Source organism: Cataglyphis hispanica, chromosome 23 (genome assembly GCF_021464435.1).
Source record: "Cataglyphis hispanica isolate Lineage 1 chromosome 23, ULB_Chis1_1.0, whole genome shotgun sequence".
Lineage (NCBI taxonomy): Eukaryota > Metazoa > Arthropoda > Insecta > Hymenoptera > Formicidae > Cataglyphis > Cataglyphis hispanica.
The window spans coordinates 1,715,513-1,727,847 of NC_065976.1; the positions used below are offsets into that span (position 1 = coordinate 1,715,513).

The following is a 12,335-nucleotide window of genomic DNA, read 5'->3' on the forward strand; positions in this document are numbered from 1 at the left end:
CGTTCTATGTGCATATACCGTCAGGATATGCCTGAATCTCGTTACCAGGTTTCATGGTGGTCGTTAATGATGCGGGAAGGAAGTGCTGAACGCAGAAGAGACAAAGAGAGAAAGGGAGAATCGTCGGGAATAACGGGAGAAACGCGTCACCGATGATTACATTTGATTTCTAGAGGTACTTGGTGCGTTCAATTATACTTCCTCTCCAGATTTGCTTCTTCATTATAACGAACGTTTCGATGGCCAACGTTTTATTTTGCTCCTTCTCGCTCAATCTTCCTCTCGCTCTTTCATTTTCTCTTCTTTGCGCTATATCTATTTAGTGATGTAAAGTTATATCGCTACGCATAATATTGCTCTGAGCGCGAAGCTGGTTTATATTCGAGAAGTGAACTTTGCGAAAGCAGGTCACAATGAATTTTCATAGTGAAAATAAGCATTCCATGAAGTTACGTATAGACAAAAGATTCATGCAGAATAATTTTAAACATTTATAGTAAAAAGTAATTTTATACATTGTTGAAATATGTTCGATAAATTTGAACGCTATTGACCTGAATATATATTATATTATTTACTCATTGAAACAATAATGTGTATAATTAAATCATATTTTTATGAAATGAATACGCGGTAATATATGTAGAATACTTTTTCTGTTTCTATACTCGAAACAAATAGCATAATAATTTATTTAATATATTACATTGCATAAAAATGTGTTTAAATTTTACGTTTACATCATTGTCAGCAGAATTCAATTACAAAATTCTACATAGATAATTTAAATCTATGTACATATCGTAATTTCTATGATCTTCCGAATTGCTTATTAAACGACGCTCGTTTTCTCATTTTGAATTTTATTAGAAAATTTAGTTAAAAATCTTTCGCGAAAATGGAATAATTAAAAATAAAGAATTACGAATCATGCATCGTAATTCATCAAACTGCAATGTCATATTATTTTTCAAAATGTGTATTTTGAAATCTTTTTCGAAAATTGAGTGCTGCAAGAACGAGATGGAATTATATTAAACATCATTTGAATCTTTCATTGTGCAATGTTCAAATAACATCTATGTTCTATTTTTTATGTTTCTGTGAGATCACGGAATTGCATTGACGTTATGGCATTGACACTAATTGCTTAATACCTGTTTCAGATACTCCATCGTTTGCGATAACGCGTTTACCTGGTTTTGGAATTCCGATCGTCGAGGGGATGTCTGTCAGCCTGAAATGCGAGGTAGACAGCAATCCAGCCAGCACTCCAATTTGGCAGCGCGGTAAGTTGCGAGCGAAAAAAATAAAAATTAATCAAGAGAATTTTGAGACACTTTGAGTTTTGAATACGAAACAATTTTATATTCAGAAATATAAAATTCTTCTTTTAAAGTTATCAGTTTTTAAATTGATCATATTTTATGTAGATTAAGAGAAAGTGTGATATTTGCTTTCATAGTTGAATTCTTTTCTAGATTTTTATTATTATTCAGGCTTTCATTGTATCGTTGGCTGAAAGACCGCCTGTCTGGGAATGAAAGTAATTATTTATGCTGCTTTATTTGCAAAGATATTAATTGTGTTTTATTCATTTCGAGAAACACGTATACATATACTCGGAATCGAATTAAAAATATAATATTTATAATTTATCCGTGTTTTAACATTTTGAGAAGAAAGTATAATATTAAATTAATATGTTTAACCGTCTCATTGATATCTTAATTTTTATCACTAATGTCATTCAGTTCGTATGCGAAGTTTTTATAAACTCTCAAAACTAATAATAATATTACATATATCACGTTACACTTTATTTTTCATTTAAAGTCCTTCATTTGAATGGCGTGGTGATTAACTCTTCTCGGCAATAATGTAATCCGTATTTTTCATGGTCGGTAATTTTTGGCGATTTAAATACGTCCGGTAATGAGATTTTTAACGAGTTGCTACAAATAGCCCTTCACCCGTGAAGCGAGTTTCAATATACCAATTTACGTTAGTCGAAAACACATTTTACTTAAGAAAACTATCGACTAATATGAAATAGGTTTTCTCTTTTAATAAAATATGAGGATATTTTTAATAGCTTTTTTTAAAAGATTAAAAATCTTACAGCGTCATACAATCATGTACTCTAGATATAGATAAGAGATTTTTTTATTCCATTTCAGACTTTATTTTAAAAATTATCTTAAATTCCATTTTAATAAAATTTATAGTTATTCGTTAATTACAAATATCCTAATCTGACTCTTAAAAAATAAGTAATGATATAAATAATTTTCCACAAAATTTACAGCAAAGATGTCAATTACAAATTAATCACAGATTCCCTAGAAATGAATTACTTTCGATATACATTTCAAATATGTATTAATATATATACACGCACAAACTTTAATACAACATTTTTTAATCAAGAATTAAAATATTTTGTATTGTAAAAAAAAAAAAAAAATAAAATAAAATCCAATCAACTGTTCACACACAACCGACTGTCAATTTTTCATCAGGAAATATTTTACAATTTGGAAGTGCGCGACTTTCGAAATATATTATACATGTTGCATATATATTGAGATTTCGCTGATGAAAAGAATAGTGAAATAGTAGAAATCACAAGCGACATGCATTGTTTGATAATTACGCGGGATTGTTAGTGGACCACTAAAATTTGAGACAACAGTCAACAAACATTAACATGCGTGAGCCCGTCGGCTATATGCTATATACTGATTGTATTGAGTTTGAACAGAATTTCACAAATTGTATAATTTCGTAAATTATTCAGACGGAAAAATATTGACTATTACGAACCTCTCTTCATCCGTAAATGTCGCATCACGCATTGGGAATGTATTTTCTTTTTACTTTGACAGAAAAAAAATTTGTTATATTTTAACTAAAAAAAAATTTTTTTAATTTTAATTGAAAATAGTATTTTATCTATTTCTGCAAAACAAAGTACAATATTAGTAATTTCAAAAATATTAATAATTTCAAAATGACGATTAAAAAATATTGTGTCAAAGTCTATGTATATATATATATATATTTTTTTTTTTAATAAAAAAGACGAAATTATATAGAATAAGATGATAAATCAAAATGTGATTTCAAAAATTCTTAACTCGATTTTTTATAAATTATTTTATAAATGTTGTTTTTTACCTTGCTCTTTATATAATAAGTATATTTCGTAGCATTGTTGCTTTTAATATTTACGATTTAAAAAAGGTATATTTTTGATGTGCGTATCCTGTATATACATTTGCAGAGAATACTATTGTAGACGGCAAGTTGCGAAGCACACGTGCATTATTTCGCAACTCCCCCATTCCCTACAGCTTGGAAACGCGTCACGTTGTAGGTAGACACGTTAGCGCGGGCACGTGTAACGGCAACGTGAGCATAATTTAATCACTGTAAACAGGCACTTGGACGGGGTAGAATCTGATGCACATGACCCATCTCGGCGTACTAACGGCTTCGTAATAACTCTAAAGGAGATGCAACTAATCTGCAACCGCGTGCATCGATGCATTGATGAGCGTAACGCGGTTATAATTAAATTATCGCCTTTTCTTGTGCATATCGGCTTTTTTGACAAAACATATTATGATTTTTAATCATAAAAATGCGGCTTGTATGATCCGTGGCAATGTAATGGAATTATAACAATAATCGATTCCGTAAAATTTATATTGTTATTACGAAAAGTATAGTTTTTTCTTACATAAAATAAATATGTAATGTGATTATGAAACCGAAGGATTAATTGTATAAATAATTACAAAAGTGAAAATTGGCAAATTATAAGTGAATTACTAATACTATGTTATATATAATAATTATTCTACACATATATATAATTTACTATATAATTTATTATATATTAATATTAATAATTATTACATAATATATTATATTTATTTAATATATATAATTTTATTACATTCGATCATATAAATAATTTTTCACCGTATAATAATGTGTAATATAGATAAAATTCTCATATTAAATTTTGCAAACAACGTTCTACGTTTTACAAAGTTACAAATCTTCTCTTTTGTTTTCATATGTAATTCTATTGTTACGAATCCACGTGTCATCTCCGTGAACCGGCTGTAATTCCCGCGTAATTAAACCATTACCAACGATATGTACTTAGGCGTGTCAAACGCATGTCGCCGTTCCACAGCACAATGATCTCATCTTTAGTTGGGGAAGGAAGAAGAGGATGAGGAGGAAAGGGGAAACCGAAATTCGGCATTCACGCGAATTCTGTCGACCTCGTCGTCTCAACGTCTTTCACTCCCCATCTCTCTCTTTCCCAGATCTCGGGAATTTAGTTGAGAATCAGACGTAGATAAGATGGTACAGCCACATAATCACATTATTACGTGCCGCTACGGGTACAAGTCTATCACGTAGAACGTCGGCAGGAATCGGGACAATGGACAGTCTCGCCCGATCCCTTTCATCCCGGCAATTCTCGCAGGCGCGCTTTTATTCGCTTCCGATAGACAGATGCGCTCGATATTATCCCCATTTCGATGCGCTACCACCACGGTTTTTGCCGCGCCTATTTCCGCGTTGTAAATTTCGTGTTTCGGCATTAAATAGGATTTGCGTTATGGCCGTGTACGTGGAGCAATGTCGAGGAAGCTGTTAGGCGACGCGTGATACCAGAGCAGCATGTTGCCTTTCGTCTAATCTGCTCTATTGGCCGACACTCGTTTACGGAGAAAGAGATAAGATAATGGGAGAGCAATTATGTATATCAGATATAATGTTGTTTCATCGCGATACTCTATGGGATGAGAAGGAAATTATATAGTCGTTAATTAATAACTATAGTAAATGACCTATATAGTTTTACTCATCTACGAATAAATAAATAAACAAATAGCGAGAATATATTAATTGCATCGATTGTGACGCAGGCGACGTTTACGTTTAGCCCCTATATTTAAAATGTAAAGAAATTCTGAGATTATCACGATTTGCAGCTCCGTATATCGACAAACGCATTATAATTAAATTGTATTAAAATCTGCAAAAGGACGATTTAGAGGGAGTGCGCATATAGATTCATTACCATTTGACTGTTCTTTGTCGTGAGAAAGCTCGCCGCTTTCTCGGCCTAATAAATATTTAAAACTGTCTATAATTCTCCTTTCCCTTGAGCAGCCCCTGCCTGTGAACGTTTCACGGCTTTTAATCTCACCGTTATTTCATGTTCCGAGTTTAATCTGCTTTATCTTCATGGTAGATGTGTTCATTGGCTGAAATAAGCGATATAAATCTGTATCTCATAAAAAGTTATCATTATTGCGCAAGAGATAAAATTTTTGTGGAGCTAAAGAAAAATATGATCGACATTATCTGAAAATTAGCAGTGTATAAAGCGTGAGTTGTGAAAGAAGAAAATTATATTTTTTATTTTTTGAAAAAAAAAAAAAATCCCTGATAACATATATTATACAAGTTTTAATAGAAATTAATGGCATAAAGCTGAACTGCGTACGCTAAAAAAACGGTTAAAGCAAATAATAATTATATTTCCCTTTATGTTACATATTGATCATGATGTTGGTTGGACGTTATTTTACCAAGTTAACGATTTTTATGAAGCAATCTCTTGCTTGATATTTTCAGCAAGTAATAAGGTAGTAAAATAGTAAAAGTTTAACATTCTCGCTAATTTTATTTTTTTTCTACACATACTTTTTATAATTTACAAAGCTAAATCGTTCGTTTCTGAATACGGAATAGCGGATTACTCTGAGTGGGATTAAAAATTAAAGAATTTTCAGAAAAATTAAGTTTTAGAGATTTTACTAATTTATTTAAAAAATGATATGATGCATTCTCTTTTTAATTTTACAAAAAAGATTATTCCAATAATACTTTAAAGATATTAATTATGAAGATAATAAATGTTTAAAAAAAAATAAGAGAAAAAGAAAGGAAGCGATGTACTATTTTCAGCGAGAGAAAAACCACTTTCAAATTTGAGAGGAAATTTGTATCTAAAAGTAGTGCAGCGCCTCATGTACAAATTACTCGCGAAAATTACAGCAAGGAAAAGTCGCAATTTTGTTAAAACACACGCCGGCTGCAACCAAATTTCCTCTTTCGATCTTGTGCGCAAAAGGCAAAGCCATATTAACCTACTTCCATCGATTCGTACGCGCATCGATGCGTAGGATGCAACTTTACATAATAGATACTACGAGACACGTACGTTCGAAGAAAGGTGGATTAATGTTTGTTTCAATAAATATACCTTCCGTTAGGAAATATAAATATGCATCCTTTTGCATGCGAAAGGATCATTTTTCCAACAGTGATGCATCCGAAATATGATATTTCTCAGTACGCATTCAAGGCGCGTGCTTAAAATACTTTTTAGAAAAATTCAAAAATATTCTTTTTAATTGTAAAAAGATTGTAGAAAAAAATTTTATTGCTGTAAAAAATAATAATCAACAAAATTAGAAAAGGAGAACATTTATTTTGTATAATATATGTATATTATACATAACGCACATATTTTAAAGACGACCAGGTTAGCGATGCACGTTCCGTTGAAAACGTTTTACTATTGTATATGTAGGGCGGAAATATGGAAACTCATGAAAATCCAGGACTATAAATTCCGCAACGCGCCGTTGTAGTCATGGTATTAAATTTCGGTCGCGTTACACCCCCCGCGTTGAAGAGATACGGCTCTCGATACGCATATGTACTAACAAAAATCTGTTTATCCATTAAATTTCACATATTCTGCATTTCGTTATCGCGAGTTATTAGCATAATTAAATCACATAAAGCGTCGCGTATTACGAGACGTTATTGCACGCGAGCCCTGGTTAGCCGGCTACTATATTTTTATTAAACCAAATTGAATCCGTTCTACGTTACCAAGTCGTATATCTCCATCCACCATTGCGATTTCTATAAACCTTTTTCGGAATTAAGGATCTCTCTTGTCCGATTGCGATTCTAGAGCAGGATTTACGGCGTATATACCGTCGTTCGTGGATTGGTAACGACGTTGCTTTTTAGCCGGTGCGGCGAATAAAAGCTCACCGCAGCATAATTTCCTTTATTCATCGTCAATCAGCGCGGCTTGAGTTCTCGGGCCAGGGATGGCGAGGACGGGGCCGGCCGTAACGGAGAGAACGAGAGGGATTTCCGCGCCGAGTTCGCGCGTCAGGGAGACCACTTTCTTGATTAGACCGTAGCGTTTAAGCGAGTGAACCCATTACATTCGTTAAACGTGCTGGCTACGCCGACCAACTTTTCGCCTAGGTGCATCTCTCCTTCCAATGCCGCCGATTCGCGCCTTGTGTGTGTGTGTGTGTGTATCGCGTTTCGCGAATCAGCCACGCTTTTGCCATGCACTTTTCCTGAGTGAAAATCCGACTCGCACAATTTACTTGTTATAAATGAATTGGGCATCGATAAATATTAAATTCGCGAAAATGCGTTGCTCTTTGATTTTACGGGTGGCAAACGGATGATTTTTCCAAGTGTCATGTTGTTTGAAGAATATATCCTCCGCGAATTTCTCTATTTAAGCTGATTAAAATAAAAGCTTTTTAATTTTAAATTGATTTTATTTTTAAATCAATTATCTCGCGCTAAATAGTCTTCTTAAAACAGATTATTAATTCAAAACATAAAACACGATAATCATATTTAGAGTATTAAAATTTATATCATAAAAGATTTTTATTATGGTTTATAATTTCTACGGCTTATAATTTTGACCGACATTTTATGCAAGAACAATCGAAACTAAATTAAAATAAATTTAGCTCTGTTTCTTTTGTATTTAAATATAATTAATATTATTCTTTCCATTCAACAGATTTTGCACCGTTATAATCAATAAAAAGAATCAAGTTTACTAATGGTTTTTATAAGATTAGTGTAGCGCTCGCGCCGAGCATTTTCTCGAAAAAGCAGCTCGAATTTAACGTGGCCGATTAAATCGCTTTTCAGCCAACTTTTTTAATCCGAGCTTCCACGTTCGTATTCTGCTCGTTAAGAAACATCTTTTTAATCGTTTTTATTTAGTCTGATCCACGTATTTACGCAAGACTGCTCTTTCGATCAACTTTATACGATGAAAAAAAAAAATTACAATTTCTCTTGAATTAATCAAAAGAGCACGAACAGGCACTAAAACGAGAAATTCGTTGACGACGCAGCTCGTTGCCGTTATGATAAAGTATCGGTCTCACTGACTGTAAATCACAATAGCGAATAACAATTTCGAGTTTCGATAGTCTTGTTCATAGCGCATCATTCACGATTCTCGAATGAATCACGATCGTCTTTCCGTCTCTGTGTGCTTTGAGTTATTTATTGTCCGTTAAAACTTCAAGCAAAACTGTACTTCCCTTGACGCGCCGAAGTCGTATGAGAGAAATGTCTAGAAAATAAAGTATACATTTCTACACTATTTGATTTGATTCGGGTAGAGTCGAAAGACGTATAAAATTGATTACTCTGGAAAGAGAGACATAAAGATTTATAGTCTTGATGTTATTATGTTTTGTATTTGTTTTGAAATAATCATATATGTGTCTGTGTATATACAGATATATATATATATATATATATATATATATATATATATATATAAGATTATTTATTGAAATTCATTATAATATTAAGGAAAGCATATCAATATAAATTCTCGTTATATATATCATCACAAAAAATTTTGTATTAATATAATTTTATATTATATAATTAAGAAAAAAATGTGAAACATTAAATGAAAAATATGAAATTATTCTGTCACAAATGGCACATTTACGTTGCAGAATAAATTAAATGAAGTGTATCGATTGTGCTTCTGAACATTGATAAAAGCAACGTTACGTTATTAATCTAGAATCTGAAAATTCGGGAAATTGGACTTTGTGTAGTTTCGTTTATCTCGTTATTGAGTTACACAAAATGCTGAGAACAGCTGCAGCCGTCACTTTCCGCTACGATCAGCCACGTACGAGTGATAAGAACTATGATGGACGACCTGTTATTACCAAACGTCAGAAGGCACTGCGATTTCCACAAGAATTATTGCCAAACACTACTTTAAAATAACGAGTTCGCTGTATGTCTGACATACTGTGTGACTTTTTCTATCACGGATTCTCTTATTTCTTATGTCGCGATGGGATAATTAGGCATTCAGTGTGCGTGGAAGTTTCTTTTTTTATATAACTTTTATATAACGTTTTTTTTTATATAACTTCATAAATAAAAAAGAGAAATAAATTTTCGATAAGTTTAACAAGAACAGAATTTTGTTTGCTATGCTGCAACTTTCTATAGTATTTCTTTTAATCATGTGTACACATATAAATCTTGTGCTTTGTCTTTAATCAAGATAAAAATTAAAATGTTTGAACTATATAATAGTATATACTCACGTAATTATTTGTGTATAAACAGTTTGCGGTAACGCGGTCTCTAAAATACATAAAAATATTTTTAATATGCAGCGATAATGAAATATCTTTGCTGTTAGCCTCACGTTGCGTTTGTAATATTAATTATTTGTTTAATTTAATAATATCTGCAAATCTCTTCGAGAATAATCCTAACCGCATTTCGTTGTTAAATTAATTAAATTTTGATACAGACAATATAACCGTTTGGTAATATAATTATTAATTATAATATTTTAGGAGTGAGTATCTCTGATATATCTCGTTTGATGTATATTGCTCCAATCTTGCTCTAGAAAGATTATACTTTTAGTCTGTATCAATATATGTCGCGGGCGGAAAATCGCAGCCTTTTATACGACGATGTACCACGGATTGGTGAAATAATTATTTTTGTGCACGGGCTACGAAATAACTAGATTTATTAAAGTCGTCTCTGTCTTTGTATTACGCGCGGGCAGACTGTATAATTAATCGGAGCAGCCACACCGGCACACAGAACGTGACAGAAAAATCGACGTCCCGTCGTCGTGACAGATGACGCCGCGCGACTGCGATGGGAGAAACGGCTGTATGCGAGAGTTATTCTATTAAATATTCAATTATTTCTGCCTTCCACTCTCCTGACGTCTGGAATTCGCTCGACGCGACCGACGGCGCGCGCCGCCGGCCGGGGCCAAGCTTAATCCCTATTCATAGACTCAATCGAGTGATTTCGAATAAATCCTTCCAGCGTTCCGCGAGATCCGCTGCAATTAAAATACTTTAATATCCTTTGGAGCACGTACCCGCTCCGGGCAATGCCTTCGCCGTTCGCGAACCTTTCCCTCCCCAAACTCACCGCCGCTCATTCCCAATTTCTTTTTGGTACGCTTGCTCTTATTAAACGTCCCAATCCGTATGCCTCCAGAAAGCACGTTCGCATCTTCTTCAAAGCGTCCTTTGTAGAGAGAGAGAGAGAGAGGGCAAATTCGGACTCTCCCGATTCTCTGCGTTCGTATAACGAATAATTGGACGCGAATTTACAACATTGCTTCACAAAAGCCGCGAGTTGCTTTGAGACAAACGATTGAGTTTAAATAATTAAGCTAGAATTAACAATAAGTCGGATTGCCGAACGTAATTCGATTCGGTTATTCAACAATCGGTGTATATTCCGAACATCTTGTATGTGCAACGTGCGTCAAGTGGTAACTTTCAAACAAAGATCAAAGTAAGAACGCGAAAATAATTTATCATGATTCTGTCGGGCGATCTATCACTCCGATACGTTGCACGCAGAGAAACATTCTGCGAGAAGAAACGAGTGCGTCAGCTGTGTGAAATCGCTTGAGGGGAAGTCGATCTTTATATGATCATGTTTATTCGGAGGTGGTGTGCAATGGCGAGGGATACCAACATTCCTATGATATATGCAGAAAACTTTGCGGATGCTGTTGTACACTCGCAACTTTATGAATATTTTTCTTTAAATATATTTTAATTTTTTTATATAAATATTATTTAATTTTTCCAAATAAATACAGAAAATGATTGAAAGATCCCAGACATTAATATATCGATAAAAGCATGATAATGTGCGAAACAAAACGCAGATCCATAACAAAAATCTTTCTCTATTTACGATTTTAGTAAAAGATTATTCGTATTGCGCATTGCGTTCATCTCAATCCACTTGGAGTCGGCTTCGTTTGTTTTTTAGCCAAATTGATCGAATCCCGACCAGGCTTACCGGCTCGGAGATGTCCTGCTTTTTGGACCAAGTCACGACTCGGGTTTATTTCATGCGAGACGATATCTCGGTGAGTTCGCCGGGGCACCACTACTATAGATCGCCGTTAATACAATCGAGCGTACGCTTTGGCAGCGTGCGTGGAGGCGAGCTGCCTCTTTAGTAAAATAACCCTCCGCTACATCCCCTCTCGTGATTATGGCCGGCCCATATAAAAGTTTCACCACAAAACTCCGTATCTGACCGCGATACGTGCCATCCTCTCTTTCAACTACAGTTCTTTCCTCGATATCTTTCCCCGCATCCGCTCCTCTCTCTGTAACCTTTCACGAGCGTGTCTTCCGACTACACTCCTCCTTTGTTCCCCGGGCCAAGATAGTTCCACGTTCGCCATAGTATACTTTCAACTAGCGAATCCGACAGCTGCATCGAATCCTTGGCTTCGTTGCAACGAGAGCGAGGGCGAGGGATTGGCGGTGGATAATGGTACAATGTCGAAATAACGGGGGAAAGAAATGGGTTACGGCTGGATGAAAGTTTAGCGGCGAAAGAAAGGGCAGCGAAATTTCTATCGATACCCTCGGCCCTCTCGAGAACCCCCCGGAACCACTTCCGTACTTATGAATAAGTCGAACAAATGTCCTCTCAGGCGTTTCTTTCCGTCCTCATTGCTCCTTCCCGGTTCGATCATCTCGAAACTCAGCGGCCACATGGCGCTTGGCCAGCAATAAATTTTTAATTCCGTCCCGCTTTAGACTGACAAATTGCGTCATTATCTTAATTATCTTAGGAATTCAAACGAGTGACTTTGTCTCTCTTTTCGTTTAAACTGTTGAGAATAAACAGACAATTCTAGTCGTTGCAATTTTAATTTCGCCAAAGTGGTTTTAGTTGCAAAAAAAGGATAAGTTTTATAATCGGCATAATTAGATTACCCGATGGGGAGTAAGTGACATTGTATTATAGAAGCGTCACGATTCAGAAATAATTTAAGGAAGACGACGAATCGTTAAAATTTTTGCGATATATAATTTCTTTTAGAAATAACTTATGTATTATTATTGTTTGTGTACTAAGATGATTAAGATACCGTACATATTGTGTATCCTCTGCCAAAA

At 34.3% G+C, this 12,335-nt stretch overlaps 1 protein-coding gene across 5 annotated transcripts in view; it reads left to right on the forward strand.

Moving 5' to 3' along the window:
• Positions 1 to 12,335, forward strand: part of LOC126857999 (hemicentin-2) — a 302,989-nt gene that overhangs the window by 228,050 nt on the left and 62,604 nt on the right. For all 5 annotated transcript variants that reach the window (XM_050607990.1, XM_050607986.1, XM_050607989.1 and 2 more), the window contains one exon: positions 1,167 to 1,289. In XM_050607990.1, coding sequence (XP_050463947.1) covers positions 1,167 to 1,289 — 123 coding nt within the window. The remainder of the gene's footprint in view (positions 1 to 1,166; positions 1,290 to 12,335) is intronic.